The sequence below is a fragment of the Thamnophis elegans genome, chromosome 2 (genome assembly GCF_009769535.1).
Source record: "Thamnophis elegans isolate rThaEle1 chromosome 2, rThaEle1.pri, whole genome shotgun sequence".
Lineage (NCBI taxonomy): Eukaryota > Metazoa > Chordata > Lepidosauria > Squamata > Colubridae > Thamnophis > Thamnophis elegans.
In genome coordinates, this window is record NC_045542.1 from 56,761,587 (window position 1) to 56,783,319 (window position 21,733).

The 21,733-nt window shown below is 39.9% G+C and overlaps 1 protein-coding gene across 1 annotated transcript in view; it reads left to right on the forward strand.

Annotated features, from left to right (window-relative positions):
- The window catches only part of MGAT5B (alpha-1,6-mannosylglycoprotein 6-beta-N-acetylglucosaminyltransferase B), a 260,592-nt gene that overhangs the window by 216,738 nt on the left and 22,121 nt on the right, over positions 1–21,733 (forward strand). Inside the window, 3 exon segments of the mRNA XM_032211348.1 lie at positions 4,251–4,406; positions 6,761–6,907; positions 7,800–7,916. Coding sequence (XP_032067239.1) covers positions 4,251–4,406; positions 6,761–6,907; positions 7,800–7,916 — 420 coding nt within the window.

Below are 21,733 nucleotides of genomic sequence, written 5' to 3' on the forward strand. Positions count from 1 at the left end.
CATTGAGTTGGCCACACCAAGCCACGCCTACACAGCTGGTCATTAGGGCAGAGAACTGGTCGCTAAATTATTTGAATCCCACCACTGATCCATTTTTGAAACTGGGTGGGAAAAGTGTCTGAACAGAGAAAAAGTAGGCAGCCAGGTAGCCTCATTTCTTTTCCTAGTTTGAGTCCTCATAGGCTCCAAGGAAGCTAAAGAGTTCATAGAATCCAGAAATAAATATCTGAGTTTCCCAAAACATTTCACAACTGCTAGTATGTGTAGCTCTAGCTCAGGGGTGTCAAACTCACATAGTCATGGCGGTGTCACATGACATATTGGGACTTCCCCCCTTTGCTAAACTGGGCATGGGTGTGGCCAGCGTGTGACACATCTGGCCCACAGGCCGGGAGTTTGACAGCCCTGCTCTTTCTGCACTCTGTGGCCTATTCACTTGGATTCACTGTTTCAAAAAAGCTGATACAGATAGTCTTCAACTGAAAACCATTCGTTTAGTGACTGTTCAAGGTGACAATGGCAATGAAAAAAGTGACTTATGACTATTTTTCACACTTATGACCCTTGCAGCATCCCCATGGGTCATTTGTGATCAAATTTCAGACACTTGGCAACTGGTTCATATTTATCACAGCTGCAACATCCTGAGTTTATTTGATCACTTTTTGCAACCTTCTGATGAGAAAAATCAATGGGAAAGCTATATTCAGTCAATAACCCTGCACTGCATCACCCTTGCAGAGCTGTTAAACAGTTAACAGCTGTGACAAGAAAGGTTGTAAAATGTCGCAAAACTCACTTAACAAATATCTTGCTTAGCAACACAAATTTGGGGCTTAATTACGGTCATAGGTTGAAAACTACCTGTATATGATGTGCTTCAGGAGATAGGAATTAGATTAATGCTGATATTTGAAATTCCTAAGACCCACTATCTTCGTGATGGCAAACCTATGGCATGAGGAGCCGTTTGTCAGGGCACGTGAGGTATTGCCCTGTCAGTTGGCTTCAGCCTTCTTTTGAGGCCATTTTTCACCTTCTAGAGGCTTCCCTGAAGACTCCGGAGGGTGAAAAATGGCCCTTCGGACACTTCCGGTTTGGCCATAGGGCCATTTTTCACCCTTTGGAGCATTCAGGGAAGCCTCCTGAATGCTCCAAGGTTGAAAATCGGGGAACCTGGAAGTTCAGGAATGGTGACTTCCAATTTGTCCATAGGGCTGGTTTTTGATCTCCGAAGTCTTCAGGGGTCTTCAGGAGGCTTCCCTACGAGAAAACTGGAAGTGACTTCTGGTTTGTCCATAGGTCCGTTTTTCACCCTCCAGAGGGTGTTCGGGGGAGGCTGCTTTTGCCCTCCCCAGGCTTCATGGGGAGGGCGTGGGGTGTGTGTGTCATGCGCATAGCATTATGGGTGTGGCACGCTGGCGCATGACCCCCCTGTGCTCCCCCTGCTTTAGGCACAGCAGCCAAAAAAGATTTGCCATCCCTGTACTATCTGGTCTCTTGAAGTGGGAGCAATTGAGCACAATCTCTGTACCACATGACTGTTAAGAATTCTATAAATTGATCAGCAATACTGGGACATTCCTTTTTTTATGAGCGTTAATTAGAAGAATTTGTGTAAAGTTGAGGGGCTGACATGTTTCAGATCCACCATATTGAATTTTGACACCTTTGCTCTTTCCTCATAATAATTGGGTCTTTTAAGGCTGAGGTAGATGAAGAGTTGAAGAAAGGAAAGGGGAATGAAAAGAGTACTGTTCAGAGTACTATTTGGTACTGACCACAGCTGTATTTGCTTTTTTTGAGTATAATTTATGCTGGCACAGAAAAAAAGATCCGAGCTTGGGAATATTGTGCAACATATATTGATCTGCAAGCATATGCATTAGTTAGAGCGTTAATGAAGTCTTTATCAGCTTTGTGCAATTATTTAAAGATAGCATGAGATGAGCTCCAAATTAATCAACCTAATGCATGTTGGATCTCCAAAAGGAAACTTGCCAGGTTGTGGCAGCAAGAGGCCACTTTTCCTCTTTTTTAAATCTTTTTAAATCTGTCTATTTTCTTCCTGCAATAAAGCAATTAAACAAGATAGAAGCAACTACATTTTCTACCTGCACTCAAGGTGTTCAAGAGGCTCTCACCTTCTAACATATAAATGGTTTACCCTGTTTTTCTCTTTAGCTTTGCACTGAATGTGCTATTTGCTAAAAGTACCCTTTGAATGTTTCCAAATAGAACTGTTTACCGAGGCTTTTAATTGCTGTTTTTAATATCTCTGGTTTACACTTTTTTTTAATTGGGGAGGCTTTTCAGTAACCCGTGGATAAATAAATACATACACTGATCAAAGACAATCATTCTCTAACAGGATGGGAGAATGCAGAAGAATTAGAATGAAAGAGAAAGAGCGAAAGAGAAAGAGAGAGAGCTCATACAGGAAGCCCCTCTCATTAAGAATAAATGTCTGTGTTTATTTTTTGGGCTTGTGCTCCTAGATGTACACACAGACACACAAACATTTCAAGCAAAAAAAACCAACAACAACAACCATCCAAACTCTGTACTAAAGCAATATTTTATTAGTATCAACTAATAAATGCCAGAAACAAAATATCCATAGCAAGTTTTCAAGTGCTTAGAATTATTGGCTGGGTGTTTAGTTTGTCAAGGCTATGCTTTAGTGTTAAAGGAGAATTCTGGGGTGCAGAGTCACCCTTTGGGGAGAAATGAAGTGCAGAAGTAAACTACACAGATCTCTTGTTAATCTAAATTTAATCTAAAGAGCAGTTTTTATAGACACCTAGAGTGTGTGTTTTTTAAAATATTATATTTACATTGACATTCACTCTAAATATTAGCTAAGGCCAGTTGCACTGCTTAGTGGATTGAGTGAACTTCCACTCAGAAATGAAGGTTTGATTCTGAGGTAATGAAAATTTCATCTATTTTAGGACCTTCTCATTAAAAAGTAAACTTTGGTTTTTGAAATGGTGTGTGTGTGTGTGTGTGTGTGTGTGTGTGTGTGTGTGTGTGTGTGATAGTATTCAAACACCATAAATCAACCATGTTCATTAAAAAAAAAATCTTATAGAAGGGAAAATATCCATTGCCTTACAACCAGGGGTGGGAGTCTACAGGTTCGGCCTGGTTCGGGCAAACCTGTAACTCCAAAGATCAGCTGGGAGTGAACTGGTTCGCTCCCATGAGCAAGTGGGCCCGCTTGCCTGCCCTTGCACTTTACCTACCTTTATCCTCTCAGCTGAGTCACGTGGCAGAGAGGATTGCCATGCCTCAGCTGTTTTCCTTCCCAAACAGCAATCCGGAAGGTAAATATTCTCTGAACTGTGCACAAATGCTTAGTGCACATCCTGAAGCACACACTCAGCAAACCAGTTGCTAAACCGGTAGGATCCCACCCCTGCTTATAACATTCCTTCTATGGTAGGCCAGAATTTTTATCTCACATTCACAGAGGAGTCTCTAAACACGGACAACTTATAGCTGTGGTGGGGTTTTGAAGCAACAGCATTCTCAAATCACAGCTTATTCTTTTGTTCCCGCCCTAGTGGATCTACAAATGTAATTTGGAATGCATTTTATTTGCTCAATTCTATGTTTCTTCAGCAGAAGACTAACAGTTGAATAAAATCTGTATGTAAGTTTAATAAAATGTGAGCATTACAGAATCCTTACTCCCAAATTTAGTTGGCAGTCGACTGCTGAAAATGTATTTTACACTGGCTCTTCTTTTAGCTATTCATATTAGATTTGGTAGAAAAGATATTATATTGTACCCCCAAAGGAGAAATATATATATATCAAAATTTGCCTATGTATATATTACATTTCTAAGCTGCCTGACTCACGAATTGTCTCTGGTGGCATTCTTGCTTTTGATTTAGTTAGAGCTGAGTGTATTGTATCGCATCTTTCTATATGAAATTCCAAGAAATGTCTCATAAAGAACCCCCATGGGACTTAGTCATGCTAGGAAAGAGAGGGAGGTTATCTAAGCAGCAAAATATCTGAATACTGCCTAGATCTGATTGGATTGCAATAGTATTCAAACACCATAAATATGATAAAGGAAGAACAACAGTTCCTCTACTTCATCTTACAAGTTCAAAAAAGCCACCCAAAGAAACTCTAAAGCCTGTGGAGGAAGAAAAGTAGAGAGCAAAATATTCAGGATTTCAGGCTGATCTTAACTGGTCCTGACTAGCAACTTTCCTTTCCTTTCTTTCCAGGGTAAAGAGAAGTTTCTAGCCATCCTTAATAAATACATGGAGATCCATGGCACTGTTTATTATGAAACCCAGCGTCCACCGGAGGTTCCAGCTTTTGTGAAGAATCATGGACTTTTGCCCCAGCATGACTTTCAGCAGCTGCTGAGAAAAGCGAAGGTATTGGCCAGATAATTCTGTTCTCCAGCTGAGGAATGTGTGGATGCTAAAGGAAAGAGCCTGGTGAGATTCGATCAGCCAAATTGCAGGCACCCGGCAGGCAGCAGAAGTAGCCTGCAGTACTGCATTCTAACCACTGTGTCACCGCAGCTCTTAAAGAATAACAGATTAACAGTTGGAAGGATCTTGGAGGTGTTCTAGTCCAACCCCGTGCTTGAGCAGGAAACCCTATACCATTTCAGATGAACGGCTGTCCAATCTCTTCTTAAAATTTCCCAATGATGGAGCATCCACATCTTCTGAAAGCAAGCCATTCCACTGGTTAATTGTTAAATTACCTAGTTCATTTAACTGGTTAAAAGCCCCCTTTGGCAGAAAAAGCTTAACCCCCTGCATGAACACAGAAACAAATTATGAGAATGTATTCATACCTACAAAAAACCTTGGGAAGGGGGACCTAGATGGCCTTGTGTTGCTGGATTGCAGAGCTAAAATACAGTGGAAACACCAGGGGAGTAGTATTAAAAACATCAATTAAGAGAATATCCTTTGACAAGATGCTTAATTTGCTAGTAGGGATCAGACACTTGATAGCCTGTGTCTTTGCTCTAAATCAATGTTTCCCAAACCATGGGAATTTTAAGATTTGTGGTCTTCAACTCCCAGAATTTTCCAGACAATCATGGAAGTTGAGAAATATTGGTCTAAATTATGGTCAAACTATGAAGATTGGAGAAATGAAAACATAGTTTAAGAAGGGAGATTTTATTTTCCAGGAACCATGGGAAACTATGGCACAAATATACAGTAGTTTGCAATCCAGGAATGATATCTGTCCACTAGCACTATTTGTTAAGAACTCTTATCAGTAGATGACCAGATTGCCTTATTCTCATTACCCAGCTTGTTTTTCATGATACTCCAGAATAAAGCTAAACAGGATCACTCAGGACAAATGAAACAGAACTTTGGAACATTTATTTTTCAGGAAGGAAAGGTAGGATACAGATCAGTCATAGGACATTGCACATCATTTCCCTCCCAAAGTTGGATCATGTAACACTTTATGCTTATGAAAGTGTGTGGGAGATCACACTCTTAGATGTAGTTCCAAACACTTAGCTTCCTCCAAGGGTTAAGCGCAGGGCTAACTCTTAATAGCTCAAAAGGCATGTTATTACTGCAGTACAGAGGTGGGTTCAGACCAAGTAGGTAGTAACCCGGCTACCCACGCCCCTGAACCAGTTCAATCAGCAGCACCGTAGGCACCACCATCTTGGTTTTTTCACTACTGCACATGCGCGCATAGTGCGCATCAAGTGCACGTAAGCCCGAAGTGCATCCCTGAGTGAACTGGCAGTAAAAGAATCCGAAACCCACTCCTGCTGCAGTATATAGTACACTTTTTTTTCCACGAGTGCAACCTTTTGAAATTGCATGTGTGGAATCTGAGACCACAAGGGTGAATGAAGCCTTGTTTAATTGTATAGGCCTTCTCAATGCAGGGATTAAAGAAATGAAAAAACACAAGGAGGACTAGGAAAGAAAATATAAAGAAACCAAATTACGAACTTGTTCTTTTCAATTTCACACTGTTCATCATTTCTTTGCCTAAAGTAAATTACAAGATGACATTTGCAAACTTATCATTTGACATCTGGCCTATTGAAGAAAATTAAACTTCAATAGCTAATTATTAATATGTGTAAATTAGTACAGGATGGTGAAATGCTAGTAAAAAGAAAAGTTACCGGTTCACCCGAACCACAAGTAAAAAATGCTACCAGTTTGGGGGAACTGGTATTTCCGACGATCAGTTGTGACACACAATTTATATTAGCCAGAAAGCAGGATTCCCTGCTTTCTGGCTAATCTAAATCGCATGGCACGTTGAATTCGCTCCCCTCACTGTTCTATTTACCTTTCCTGCTGCACTCAGTAGTGGGCTCCCACCAGACATCATCACATCCATTTTTGATGGTCTGCACATGTGCGGAAGGTGCATGCAGGTGCTCACATTTGTGATCTGGTAGTGAAGGTAAGTAGATTTTACCCTGTAGTTAGTACAGGGTAATAGTTACAGGCAGCGATAGGAAAAACATTCTATGGCTTGTTCTATAGTATAAAAAAAAAGGAAGACTGCTCAGCCAATAGGAAACATGTCAATGAAAGGTTCAAGCAAAGACTTCTTGTCATAAGTTCCATTATGCTGAATGGGTGAGAGAGGAACAGTCAAAACTTTTTTACAAGAGTGCTCCCCCTGGTTGAGGCAAGGAACTGAAGGAGAAAATAAATATATTTGAATAGCCTACATCTCCCAAAGATTGCTAAATGCCTGGATTTCCTTTCCACAGCTCTTTATTGGCTTTGGTTTTCCTTACGAAGGCCCTGCCCCTTTGGAAGCAATAGCTAACGGATGTGTTTTTCTGCAAGCTCGTTTCAATCCACCCCACAGTTCACTCAATCATGAATTCTTCAGAGGGAAGCCAACATCAAGGGAGGTTAGTCTGCTTTATGATGTTACGACCAAGCTTGTTTTGTGTCTGTTTGCTTTTTTATAACACACTGCATTATGATTTCTGAACTGATGAGCCTGAACTGTCTTGTTGACTTGGATATGTGATGCAGAAAGGGGTAATTTGTAGCCAGACTAAATGTGTCAATACTTTTGAGACATAGCCTGCTCTAGAGGCCAGGATAAAGAAGTTGAATCACCAATTACTTAAATGTGCTCTTGTGACTACGAATGCATTTAAAAAAAAGTGTCATGTTATTTTTTTGCTTGCATAAAGCAAAGTAAAAGTCCATCTAAATATGCATTTACACATAAGTAAGAGATTTGGATCATATTTGGGCCAAATTCATGTTTGACTTTGAATAACCTAGAGAAATGTATAAATGGTTCAAATTATTTTGTAAGAGTTTCTCTGATGTAAAAGGAAGATTTGGTCCATGAAAATGCTTATGCAGACGTATGAAATGCATACTTTTGGAACCTCAGTGGGGCACTTTAGATGCCTGTGAACTTTCCAAAATCTCACTCATCATGAATGATGGTGAGAGCTTATGGGCTGTGTAACTACCACCCCTGGTTTTATACAAACAGCAGAAGATTTATGTGCCAGAAATCGGTAGGAAACATTCCTATAACATTTGTATAAATGTTTGTGGAGATTTCATTTTTTACTGAATTCACTGATGCAGAATGAGGAGTAAGAATTAGTTCAGAGTCAAGAAAAGAAGCAGTCACGAAACCAAAATGAACTCATCCCCACCCTTATCTCATAACTAGCTCTTCTGACTCTAAAGCTTTGCCATATTTTCAGAAATGTTTCCCATCCCAGAGCGCCATATGGGAAATGCTAAGTAATTCATTTCTTGTATACATTTTAGGTATCCTCTCAGCATCCCTATGCAGAAGATTTCATTGGAAAACCTCATGTGTGGACAGTGGATTATAATAATTCAGAGGAGTTTGAATCAGCCATCAAAGCAATTATGAGTACTAAGGTAATTGTAGGTGAATTATTGATAGACTGCACTAGTACAGATAATCCTTGGTTGCTTAATAGGTTTGGTTGCTTAACAACCATTCAAACTTATGATGAACTCAAAATTTTTAGAATCTGTCTTCAAATTTATAATTAACACACACCACTGTATGGTCACATGGTCACATTTCAAGAACTTGGCAACTGGCTTGCATATGTGACCAGTTGCAGAATTTCAAAGTCATGCACAAAAACTACAATTTGTGACCCTTTTTTTTTTGCTATTTTCCTCTGTCTGTCAATATCAAAAAGTGGAAATTTTGCAATTTTGACTTGTACCAAAGTTGAGTCATAAGAAATCCAGCTGTCCTGTTGTGACAATGTTGTGTTGTTATAACAATATGGTACCCACATAGGGTGCTGCCTGAGACTGTGAATGTGCCTCTGCTCCATTTTCCACAGCATAGTCTGATGATGGTTGTTAAAAGGAGGCTACCATGCTGCAAAAACACATGGCTTTTTGTATCAAATTTTACAAAGGGGTAAAAGAGCAAAGGTGCATCTTTGGAGAACACCCATCTTTTCCTTCCTAGAATGCAGGTGCTTAAGATTGTGTCTGGAGCTATTTCTTTCTTGTTATAATGGTTTCTGAGACACTATTGTGTCTATCTGGCTTGCAAACAACAAAATATAATAAAGATAAAATTGATGGGAGATGAGTGAAACAGATAAAGCCACAAAGATATCTCAAAGCCACCAGTGTTTTACCTCCCCTTCCAAGATCTAATCAACTTAAGTCCTTCTACTAGGATCTACTAGTATACATAGTGGATTCAAGAACCTGTTACACAATGTAGACTCCATCCATCAGAAGCCAGTAAATTAGTCTGTGCACAATTCATTTTAGTCTGGTTAGCTTCAAGTCAGTAATACTCCTGAAGCCATGTGATTTCACAGGTCCAAATGTGCATATCTTTTTTATCAGTTCAGCATCTGGTTTCTCTATATTTCTCATTCCATGCATTCAATCTGAATGTCTTAGCTCCTATAGCGATACATTTGGACAGCTATTCCTCTCTATGCCTTTTATTCCATTGCTTTGTATGTGTGTATGTATGTGTGTGCCATCAAGTCAATATTGACTCCAGGTAACACTAGTAAGGTCTTTCAGAAGTGGTTTTGCCATTGCCTCCTTCCTAGGTTGAGATAGAGTAACTGGCCCAGGTTCACCCAGCTGATTTTGCGCCTAAGGTAGGACTAGGGTTTTTAGTCCAGTGCCTTAACCACTACATCAAACTGATTCTCTTTATGGGATAGAAAGTTTGGCCCCCATTTCCTCTTTCTTATGCAGATTTGCAGGACAACCCATTAACCCTGGTTTCCTAACACTTTGCAATAATTATAACAAAGCAAGAGCAGCCTATAGCCCTTGATTCTTATTCTGCCTTGTATTTTATATACCATTTTGAGTTGGAATACAGCATACAGCAAGCATAATGTAAGCTTTATCATGGGTTTAAAACTATTAAAAATATGACTTTTCAATCCCTTCCAAACCAGAAAATCCTGCTACTTGCCTCTATAGATAATTGCCCATTATAATCTTCAGCCTTCCCCCAGTTTTAAAAGATTGCCCAGTCCTGCAGTTAAAACCTCCCTTGCAGTTCCATCCAATTTGCAAATAACGTCTTCCCACTCATAATTCTTAGGCTATCTTATCACCATTGTGCATCCCAGTCTCCATATCTTAATGGCTGATGTTATTTTTCATCATTAACAACAAGTAGTCACAGACTTCAGCACATTATTAATATATTCATTGTCAGCTTCTGGGCATTCCCCCCCACCTCTAGGAAGCTTACTTTTCCTCAAAGGTGAATGCAACAAAAACAAACAATGGTTGTTCTTTCATTTAATGATTATTAGTATTAGCCATATTAAGTTAATCAACAATAAGAGAAAATGTGTCAAGTACTCGCTTCCCAATATGAGTATTTCATATGCTAGTAAAATTGCTGGGAAAAATGAAAAAAGCAACTTCTGAAAAATGTGGGTCCTGCTGTGTGATGCAGTTTTTTCCTTCAGAATTTCAACATATATCTGTCAACTCCCTACTAGCAGGAGTCTTTCAACTTGTCTAGATCATTAAAGTCAATTTTCCTGCAGTGGGAGGGGGGGAAATAGGCTGATCTCCATTTTGCTTTCAACTTGCTCCAGGGGGTAGAAACTAGTCCCTGTTGTTCCAAAGATGATATACTGCAAAACGTTGCTTCTTTTTAATACCTGGTTCTGAAGATCAGCAGGAGCCAAGAAATTCGGCTCACCTGAGATGCTATTAAAGAGAATGTTTTAGGGACTAGTGTGAGAGCTTTCATATATTATAGCAAAACTGGCTTGTTTCCAACTGCACATGTGCCAGGAAGTACAATAATTGCTAATCCCATATTCCTGGTAAAAGTTCCTATTAGGCCTGTGCAAATCAGCTCTGATTACATTCAGATTGAATATTAGGGATTCAAAGGGCTAATGATTAAATCATATCTGAAAATTCAAGGGCAGGCCAGTTTGATTCAAATTATGTCATGATTCCATAAATGAGGAGGCGGCATCTGAATATTTGAAGCTGCTTCCTTGCTTCTTTCGTGGAATGGGAATAAGATAGCAGTAATGGGAGACTCGGTAGAGAAGCTTCACTCTCCATGTTCCATCCAGATTACCTTCAAGATGTTACCAGAAGAGATTTTTAAAATATTCCCCCTGCACCCATGGGTGTCCCAGGGGAGCAATGATTAAATAAGAACTGCATGATTATGTTGAAACTCTACCCCTTTTGTACTTGTATGTTGAGTTCTCAAGCAGGTACATAATGAACAGAGTTGTACCTCTTTTAAGGCAGAGACAACAGGAATGAGAAAAGGGATAGTTCAACAACCTTCACAATATCCTGCAAATAATCTGCATAAAAACCATGTTGAACCAATGCAGAAAATGTCCTACTCCAACTAAGAAATAAAATATTTTTAAAAGCAATAGAAAGGAAGTATGTACTCCTCCACCCACTTTTTGAGTATCCTGGGCCTGCATGACAATGGAGGTTGACCATTAACTAGTCCATACATGGAAGTACAGCTTTGCTTCTTCTGATTATTGAGTTTCAGGATAGCAATAGCACTTAGACTGATATATTGCTTCCCAGTGCTTTACACAAAAAAATACACAGAAATTGTTTTCCTCCCCTCTCCTCTAGACAACCAAGTTAGGAGCATGGAGATAGGAGAGATCCCTGTTTCCCTACCTTCAGGACACCTTGACTGTTAACTCTCGTCCCATCATCCTCAGTTAGGATTGATGGGAATTGTGCTCTAACATATCTGGAATGCACTATATTAGCAATAGCACTTAGACTTATATACTGCTTCCCAGTGCTTTACAGCCCTCTCTAAGCGGTTTACAGAGCCAGCCTATTGCCCCCAACAATCTGGGTCCTCATTTTACCCACCTCGGAAGGATGGAAGGCTGAGTCAACTTGAGCCGGTCAGGATCAAACTCCTGGCCGTGGGCAGAGTTTGTCTTGTAATACTGCATTCTAACCACTGTACCACCATGACTCTAATAGACCAACCATAATGGCACAGCTGGTTGATCTATTATTGCCTGTCCTGGAAAAAACCTTCTCCACACTGCCTTTGCACACTGGCAAAGTTGCTGGCAATAGTCTGTGTAAATTAGCAAGGACATCAGAAACATATTGACTCATTAGAATGCAATGCCTCAGAGGCCAGGCTATTCACAGAAGAAGTGGCAATCGTAGGCTTGCCACCCCAACTATTCTTTAAAAAACATAGAATATTGGAGCCAATGCCTGTAAATGTTAGTCTGGTTCTAGCTCATTCGTTCTCAAGAGGCATCTGACTCATGTATGCAGATTTTAAAAGTAAAGTTTGAGTGCTCAGGCCTGACTCCATATTAAGAGTGCTGTGAGCTGAGCTAAGCTCTTTAGTTGTTTGTTGGAAGGGGAATAACAGTCCATTAAGACGAGAGACAGCAAAGCTTAGGGAAGAAGGGAAGAAAGTGGACTAAGCCCAAAGGGATGTTAGCTTTTCACTCCTTGACAGACAGGAGAGTTGAGAGAGCTGGCAGATCAATGTCAGACTGACACAACCAGGGAGAGCAACATGCACACCCAGCATTCTCCATACATGGTAATGAAGTTGCAACATCAGGCAATCTATGTAACAAGACTGGAAAATAGCAGAAAAGTCATTCTATCTGAGACACTACACAAGTCTACTTCAGTGTGAAGCCTTGATTTCCAGATCTGCTTCATGAGCTGACAAAACTGCATCTTTGTTTGAAGGGAATCTTCAAAATGTTGCTGTGCTTTATTTTGTGTACAACTTACATCCAGGCACAAATTGTGTGTCCATTTTAAGACATTAAGTTATGTGTTAAGGAGATTGTTCCACAGTAAATCTTTTAAATCTTTTAAATATTTAAATCTCTTTGTTATTTTTACGCAGTACAAAGATTTCCAAATAGCCATATGTTATATTTGAACTCTGCATTTTGCATTCTGAGTTTTAGATTAATATATACTACACGCAATTCCTAGCTGGTGCAATGTGGGGTGGTATGTTGGCTACAAGATAATCTTTAGATTAGAGATCTTAGATTGCACATAATTGTATGAACATATTTGAAGTTGAAATTCAGCTTTAGCTATGTTTGTGGCACGTTGGTCAAAATGTGCCAAATTTGCTACTACCCAGAGAGTAGCAGAGAGTGATGCATGTAACATAGGTAACGTATGACTAAAGCTGGTAACAATGTTTGTTTTATTATTTTTGTAAATAATACCATTATGATTAATACCGTGATGGGAAGTATAGTTTAATATCTATGAGCTCTCGGAGAATAGTCATGACATATGGAAGATTGAAAACTGGAATATGAGGCACACATGACAATTAATGAAAAAAATGAATATATTGTATGTCTGTGACACTAAGTCTGGTAACCTAAATTACACTATCTTATTAAAAACATATGACTAGCTTGATTGGTCAAAACCATGATGGAAGACTGTGACTTGGAATATAAGTGGAATAAATAGTAATGAGCTTGAATCAACTAATTAAGTGAAAGAAAAATGGTTACATTTGTTTATGAAACTGAGATAAAAAGAAAATATATAACATAATTAAAAGATAGTATTCTAATCTTGTAGCATTGATAAATGCGTGCAAGGAAGTGAAGCATGCATTTCATTACAAATGAAAGTGATAAAACGTACGTCAGAAAGTCTTTGTGCACATGCATGAAAGTAAAAATTCATTGTTTAGTAAAAGATGCATGTTAATACTTGAAGGAATAATGAAAAGGGAAAAGTATGCAAAAGAAGAATTTTGAGAAAATAGTGCAACATATATCTGCAATCCAGGCAGTGGGGATGTTATGTTCAGTGACATAGGTGAATGGTGAGAATGGCATAAGAGATTACAGAGTATAGAAAATGTGGAGCCCCAAATGAGATTGGTGACTATTTTGTCAGTAACTGGCAAAGAAAGGTCTGTTTCAAATGTGTGGTTTAAGTTTAGATCCACTCATGCATACCCATGGCAGAGCAATGGCTCTAAAAACATATTCAAGAATTTATAATGAAAGACTGGAAGAAATTACTACAGGCTATTATTTGATAGTGTCAGGTATGGATTGAAAAACCAATATAGAAAAAAAAAGAAAGGAATGAAATAAAATTAGATTGAAAGTATAACAATTGTAGGAAAAGAAAAGAGGAATGTTCTATCAATAAATATTAGAACATAGATTAGTCTCCCAACAGAATTCATCAAAAGAGGACACAAAGAAGATGTGGAAGCTGGTTCTATCAGAATAAAAACAGTGGTTATGAAGGACCACAAATATTTGATAGGAGGTATGAAACAGTATGCTTCGTGGAACGGCGACCTGCAAGATGAAAAAAAAAATGGATTTAAGACAATGATGGCTAAAAACAAAATGAAGAGGCAAAAGGTTCCTATGTAGTGGAAAGAAAAGAGATAGTTGTGACAAACATAGTCTATGTAAAGAGTAAGGAAGAGGACCATTATCTAGGAAAAAGGGGTTGAAATGTTTTTTTAAACTCCTGAGAAATGAGACAATATTAGGAAATAGTTTGGGCAGATGCCTTCCTAATTCACTGAAATGTAAGGAAGACCAGGAGGCTTAGCACAAGCAGAATTACAAGATTCTGTTATTATAGCCAATCTCAGTAAAGATAGATTTAGCCTTCTGGTAGAGTTGGTTTTTTCTGACCTGGTCTACCTAGTGGTGTTGGCAGCCAAAGAGAACAAATAATAGTTAAGAGGAAAAAGTGATAGGGAAAATACAAATGGATTTTTAAAATCATTTGGAAATGAGTAAAAAATGGCTAAACAAGAAACCACCAACCCACTGAATGCCATTAACAATAAAAGTGATTGCATTAACTGTGATGTAATGGAAGAAGGGAATCCCGAAAGAGTACTTTAGGGGTGATTTGGAAATGGTAGGGATAGAATGCATTGAAATGAAGACTTTGAAATGTATGTAATAGTGTGTGATGGACCAATGAAATGAACAACTTCAAGTTCTACATTAATTGTGAAAAAGTAAAGTATATGAATCAATCTTGTATACTGTTTAGTAAAGATGGGAGACTGGATGGAAAAAAATTAAGATGTGGAAATGCTGAGAGAAAAGTACTTGGTAGTGCTGGTCTCCTGAAAATTTGAAAGAAGTGTGAATGACTGTGTGTAAGGTTATGCTTCTACCTACCTTGTTATATGGAAGTGAAAATAGGCTTTGTCAGAAAAAAACAAAAGTAAGCTGAATGGGGTGGGAATGGGATTCTTAAGAAATATATTTGGTGAAACAAGCATAGAGGAAGCCAAAAATAAAGGAACAATGAATCGATGTGGATTGAATACAGAAGTGGGTGATCCATATGAAAGAAGCACATTGAGGCGGTTTAGACTTATGGTGAAAATGAATGAGGAGCAAATCATAAAACATACATATATACAGAGTACGGTATGTATATAGTGTGTGTGTGTGAGAGAGTGTGTACACACACACATATATACATATACACATACATACATATACTGTACATGCATACATACATATACTGTATATATATAAATATAAATATATACATGAGAGAGTAGATACGTGTGAGCCAGAAAAAAGTACAGCTGTTACTTATACAACATGAGGTTATTTTCCTAAAAATTGGTGACTGCACACAATCTGAAACATTTCTTCCCTGCTCTTTTCCATTTGTGTGCCACTCTAATAATTAAATCAGTATTAACTGTGACACAGATGGTTCATTGTAAGAGCCCCACAGGCTGAATATTTATTTGAGCATCCTTTTTCTTTGCATTCCATCATATGCCAAATTTATTTTCCCTCTCTGCTGGAAAACAAAGGCAAGGATGGCACTAATGAGTTCAAAAGCCAAATGTGTTTGACATCAGCAGCTGAACATTTTCTGCTAATAACATTTTGAGAGGTGCACCTTGGAGAAACAGCAGGTAAGACTGAAAATTCCCTTGAGCTGAACTTTGACCTTTAGCAACTACCAGCATGCCCCTGTGGCTTGGTTTACCACTGCCTTCCTCCAGGATATTTCTTGACCCCAGTCTAGTCTACAATCCTGTGATTTCCTAAATGTCTCCCATCCAAGTGCTAAGGCACATAGCTTTTTCTTTTTTCTTGAGTGCAAGTCTGCTAAAAGCAAAACCAATGCAAGAATAACTACACCACATCATTGGCCCAAAAGAGCTGTCCTGGTCCTCATCATAGAAGGCTAGTGAGACTGAGGAGCTCTAAAACAAGAGGGTCCTCAATTCCGTCTTGTTTTTGGGGAATTGTAACCAGGTCTACATATCAGCCAAAATTAGGCTGGGGAGGTGGGGGAGAATTAAAAGTACAATGACTATATATGTATACCTTTTTGTTCTTTTTTTTAAAAAAGGAGGAGAATACATGTTAAAATTAAATATGTATATTAAAAAGGAAATACCATCAACATAAAATGGAGCTTGCTCAGAAGCTGAAATACACCAAGTAAAGGAGATGAAGAATGGGAAGTAGAGGAGAGAGGTAAGGGAAGAAGAGAGGGATAGGATTTGGATTTGGATTTGGATTTGGATTTATTCAATTTGTATGCTGCCCTATTCCCAGAGGGACTCAGGGCGGCTGAACAAAAACCAAAGGGAGGGGAACAAATACAAAAAGTAAGACAAAAACAAAACAACAATACAAACAATTTAAAAAACACAACAAGCACAACCAAATTCGAGAAGGGGTGGAACTCAAGACCCCCAGGCCTGCTGGGACAGCCAGGACTTAATGGCTATACGGAAGGCCTGAAGGGTGGCGAGGGTCCGAATCTCCATGGGGAGATTGTTCCAAAGGGCTGGAGGAGCCACAGAGAAGGCCCTCCTCCGGGTGGTCGAAAGCCAGCATTGGCCGGCAGATAGAATTCGAAGGAGGCCTAATCTGTGGGATCTAATGGGTCTATGGGAGGTAATTGGCAGAAGGAGAGAGGGCAAGGAGGGGAAGAGGGGGAGAGAAATGAGGAGTGGAAAGGGAAGAGAGGAGAAGGAGAGAGGAAGGGAAAGTAGAGAAGGGAAGGATGACAGAGGGAAGAAAGGAGCTAGGGAGGGGGAGGAGAGAAGGAGAAGAAAGTGATGGATAAGATAGAAATATGGTGTATTAAGAGCAGAAGAACCAATTGTTTTTGGGAGTTGATGGTAAGATGAATTGGTGCAAACATTTAATAATACAATATGATGTTGGCTATGTAATAGTATACGTGTGATTATATGTCATGGAAAAAAAACTTTCGGAAAAAAACCCCAAGAGGGTCCTCAAGGATATCTGTAGCCGTGGTACACAGGTTTCATAGAACTGACAGCCATAAACAGTACTGAATAGTATGGGGGAGACTGCACACTAAAAGGGGGCAGGATCAGGGGTAGAGTGTGGATGGCTCAATGACTTATGACTTAGCAGGAAGAAAGATGAGGATGCTACCCAGTGACATGGTACAGAAAAGCAGCAGTGGCAGGATGGAGACTCAATTAAGTGGATTAGTGCTACTTAAATTCAGTGACAGAATTTGGGGGGGATTGGGAGAACTGTGTGTGAACCCCAGATGGCCACACCTATGCCCAGACCAACAAAAATGCAAATAATTGTTACAGCTTAATTCAGTATTACATTTTAATATTAGGAAAATAATACTTCCCCAAGGCTGTGGTGGAAACTCACAGAAAGAAGATTGTGAGATTAATGCTAGCTAACTATGTTATATCTAAAACAAAGTTTCCTAGGGCAATTCCCAAAATAACTTCCCCAGCAAGTGGCCTGGGCTAATTTGGAGGTGCCAATGATCAGATACCAGTTTATTTGCAAGACAGAGAAAAAACATAGTAGTTTTAAACAGGCATTCCAATTTTATCATTATATATAAAGAGAGACAGTTTGGTCTAGCAGTTAAAACATCAGAATAGAAACCAGAGTTCTAGTCCAACTTTAGGCATGAAAACTGATTGGGACAGTCCTGGCTCTTTCTTAGCCAGTGATGGCATGCTCAGGAGACAAGTTGATTGGTCAATTCCTTTCACAATTAATGGATCAACACTCAGTTGATTAAAAAGAAGCAAACCCTCCATTTGGAGGAAGTGCTAGGAAGAAAAAAAAAATATAATTGTATTATTCACATTATTCAGAAATTTCAGTGATTCTCCTTTTAGTTAGATGTGCATGTAAACATGGGGTGGGGGAAGAATCTCAGGAATATAACAAGTAAACTGAGAACATCAACTTTCATAGCAACCCTCAGATATAAGTCTTGCAAAGTTTAATGAGGCTTATCTTAGACAAATGCATATATGCAATCTCTCTGCACTGGAATTTGTTTTTAATTTTCTTTCATAAGAAGCCAAACACTGGAGAAATCCAGCAGTGCAATCTAATAATAAGGCCTTTAAGATAAGTTGGTTTTGAAGTTATCAATTCAAAAAATGTAAAAAGAAATAAAAGGGTCAGAGGAGGGCAAAAATTAAACTAGATGTGAATATACCATGTTTCCCTGAAAATACGACAGGGTCTTGTTTTCTTTTTACTTACAAAATATGGCCTTGGGCTTATTATAGGGGAGGGCTTATTGTTTTGGGGTTGCCGGGCGGCTGCTCCCTTGCGAGCTGGCTCCCGAAGAGCTGAGCACAGCCTCAGGGGTGAAGCAGCCATGAGGTCACCAAACTCACGAGCAACCGCACGGCAAACCCCCTCTTCAGCTGGGCAGAGCGCCATTCACTGACCAAGGGGGTATCCCTAAGGCACCAAGCCACGTGGTGCTCTGCCTGCTCCCCAGCTCCCGCGGCTTGGCCCATTAGGGATACCCCCTAGGTCAGTGCATGGAGCTCTGCCCGGCTGGAGAAAGGGGTTGTGCGAGTGCCTGTTCCGCCCCCAGCAGGCATGCCTCCTAGCCTCAACATGTCCAGGCCCAGCTCTCCCTGTAGCAGCTGCCACTGCGCTCCAAGCATAACATCTTCTCCAGGTCCAAACTCCCAAACTTGGCTGCTGAGTCTTCCAGCAGCGGCCGCTCTAGGAGTGTGCTCTATGATTGTGGGCTGGCTGCTGGAAGACTCTCTGTCTGGAAGACTTTCTTACAGAGTCTTCCAGCAGCCAGCCCACAACCATAGAGCGCACTCCTAGAGCAGCCACTGCTGGAAGACTCGGCAGCCGAATTTGGGAGTTTGGAAACAGAGAAGATGTTATGCTCAAAGCATGGCAGCGGTGGCTGCTGCAGGGAGAACTGGGCAACTCCCCCCTCTGGCCAAGCAGAATGCCACTCCCCAACCTAGCGATATCTCGAAGGCGGCAAGCAATGTGAGTGCCTTTCTCTTCCCCCCGGCTCCTGCAGCTTGGCACCTTCAAGATACCGCTATATCGGTGAGCAGTGGTCTGCCTGGCCGGAGGCGGGGGGGTTGTCCAGGGGGTTTATTTAAGGGGGTGATCTTATATTTTTGCCCACGTGAAAAAATGTGGCAAGGCTTTAGTTTCAGGACAGGTTGTATTTTTGGGAAAACACGGTGCTGATACAATTCACATGATTATTTTCTGTGTATTTAACAATTCTTTACTTCAATCATTCAAAATTACAATTCCAGTGCTACGTTTTGGCTATCACCCTGATGTCAGGGTTCCAAGTAAGACCCCCAATGAAAGAAGACTCCGAGGCTTGAGTTTCCTCAAAGTTCCATTTTATTAGAAATGTCATATTGGCACATCTGGGAAAACCCAAATCTGAAAGTTTCCAGGTTTTCCCAACCCAAAAGAAAGTTTAAGTCCCTGCCCAGCACCCACATGTCCATCACATGATCCAATCAGGCACCATCCAAACTGGAGATGCCTCCCAGTCACACCATCTCAGGTGCAGTGTAAGGTATCCTTTACCCTCTGAGAAAAGAATGTTATGACTATACATCTATCTAATCCCCCCTCCCATTTTCCCACAGTAGAAAATTTGGCAGGCCTGAAGGCCCAAATGTAAAAGATGGCTTCCAGGTCTGACAGGATGTCTAAAGGAGTACCTATAGCTCTGAGGCTTCAGGTTGTGTATTCTGCCCTTAAATAGATGGTGTGTTTTTTCCTTAGCATTTCTTTCAGTGTGGAGTGAAAAAAATTACACTCACACATTTTGTTTACCTCCTACAATCTCCTTTGAACCATTGGAAAGGAGTAGGGGGAAACATAAAATGTATGCCTTAATAATCTGTCTTGAAATAATTTAAAAATCTGTTTATGGAACCCATGAAAAAAATACAGCACAAGCTTTTCTATGTACAGAGAGCTACCACTGTTTAGTTTGGAACAAAACACATGTGAATGTCTGCCTTGGGTTCCTTAGCAAAATGGTATCATCTATGGTGCCCCATGTAGTTTTGACACACATGTGCTACCCATGTATTTTCCAGTGTAAACTTGACTGTGGTCTTCCCTTTTAAAATCATCCTAGGCGGCAGCCAAAACAGAATGGTTTAGCGAGGCCCAAGTGTACCAGTGCACCATGAATTACAAGAAGGCTATAATTCTTCTCCTACAGAGAAAAAAAAAACCTTGCCCTTTGCTAGCATTTGAATGTGTGTATTTGGTTGTGCTCTCAAAGCTAAGTTATTGTTCCCCAAGATAATTACACTAGGAGCTTGTCATATTTCACATGACACACAACATTCATAGCGGGAGGAGAGGAGACTGAAGGGCAGTTGTACAGCACCCTGAGAGCAAGTGAGACAAAAAGACAAATTACAGTCCACCAAAGAAAGGTGATCTCAGAGGTATTGTCTCAGAGATGAATTGCAGCTGTTACAGAGAGGTTAAAAGTGACCATACAGATGGGACAGCTTTCCTTTGAGGTCCTTTACTTGAACTTGAACTTCTACATTTTAAAAAAATGATTCGTATATAAGCAATTTAATGCGGCCAATATTCTGGTGTAGTGAAGGGAGAAGGCTTTGTTATATTAAAGTCAAAATGAAAGGAATATAATAGAAAATTATATATTTCAGGTTATGCTTGGGAAAGCAGCATATTAAGCATCACTGCAAAAATAGCTGGTTAAAACATTCCCGCAGCTGCTGCAGAGTTAGACAATTGCATTATTTTTATTTACGGTATTTAGCTGGTACATTTGAATTGGGCCTTCCTTCCTTCCTTCCTTCCCTCCTCCCTCCCTCCCTCCCTCCCTCCCTCCCTCCCTCCTTCCTTCCTTCCTTCCTTCCTTCCATCCATCTTTCCTCTCCCCCACTATTTTGTTTCAAGTTAATTCATTATTCTTTTCAGGGCTGTGATTCCTGTGGAGAAATTCTATTTTGATGCAGTATGTGTTTCTGGATCTTGGGTTTTTCAGATAATGTATTTACTGGGGTATATTAGTATAGTTGCTATAAGTCCAATGTGCAGGAGACCTTCAGAAATAAATAAATGAATTAACTAGAAATTAGGACGGAAGATCAGGAAGATCTACTTCCTAGATCTGGTTGAGAAGAAGTCACTGCACTGCAAGCCTATATTTACTTTAAAAAAAATAAGCCCTTCTGGTTTCAGTAAGTTTCCCCCAACAGCGTTTTACAAACCTGGCAACTTTAAGATATGTGGATTTCAACTCCCACAGTCCCATGTTTGGACTTCAATTCTCATGCTGACTGGGGAATCCTGGGAGTTGAAGTCCACACATCTTAAAGTTGTCCAGTTTGAAAAATGCTGCTCTAAAATAAGTGAAGATAGCCTGAGTTGTTTTTTTTCATCCAGGCTTTTGCTGCTATCCAATCTTTATCTGTGATCTAAAGGAAATAGTCCATTTATTGAAAAGAAGCTTCTTGTTATGCAATGTGAAGGGCTATCTCTTACAATGGAATTATGTTCTGCTATGGCCATGCTATTATCGATTATCAGTATTTTTGAAGAATTTTGCTCCCAGTTTCTACAACATTCACTTTTAGACTACCTGTTGTCTTATCATACCACAGGTTGAATGGCTCATCTTATGATGAAAAGGAATGACTCCATTCCATAACTTTGTTGAAATAAGGTAAAGGTTCCCCTCGCACATATGTGCTAGTCGTTCCCGACTCTAGGGGGTGGTGCTGTTTCAAAGCCAAAGAGCCAGCGCTGTCCGAAGATGTCTCCGTGATCATGTGACCGGCATGACTAAATGCCAAAGGTGCATGGAATGCTGTTACCTTCCCACCAAAGGTGGTCCCTATTTTTTCTACTTGCATT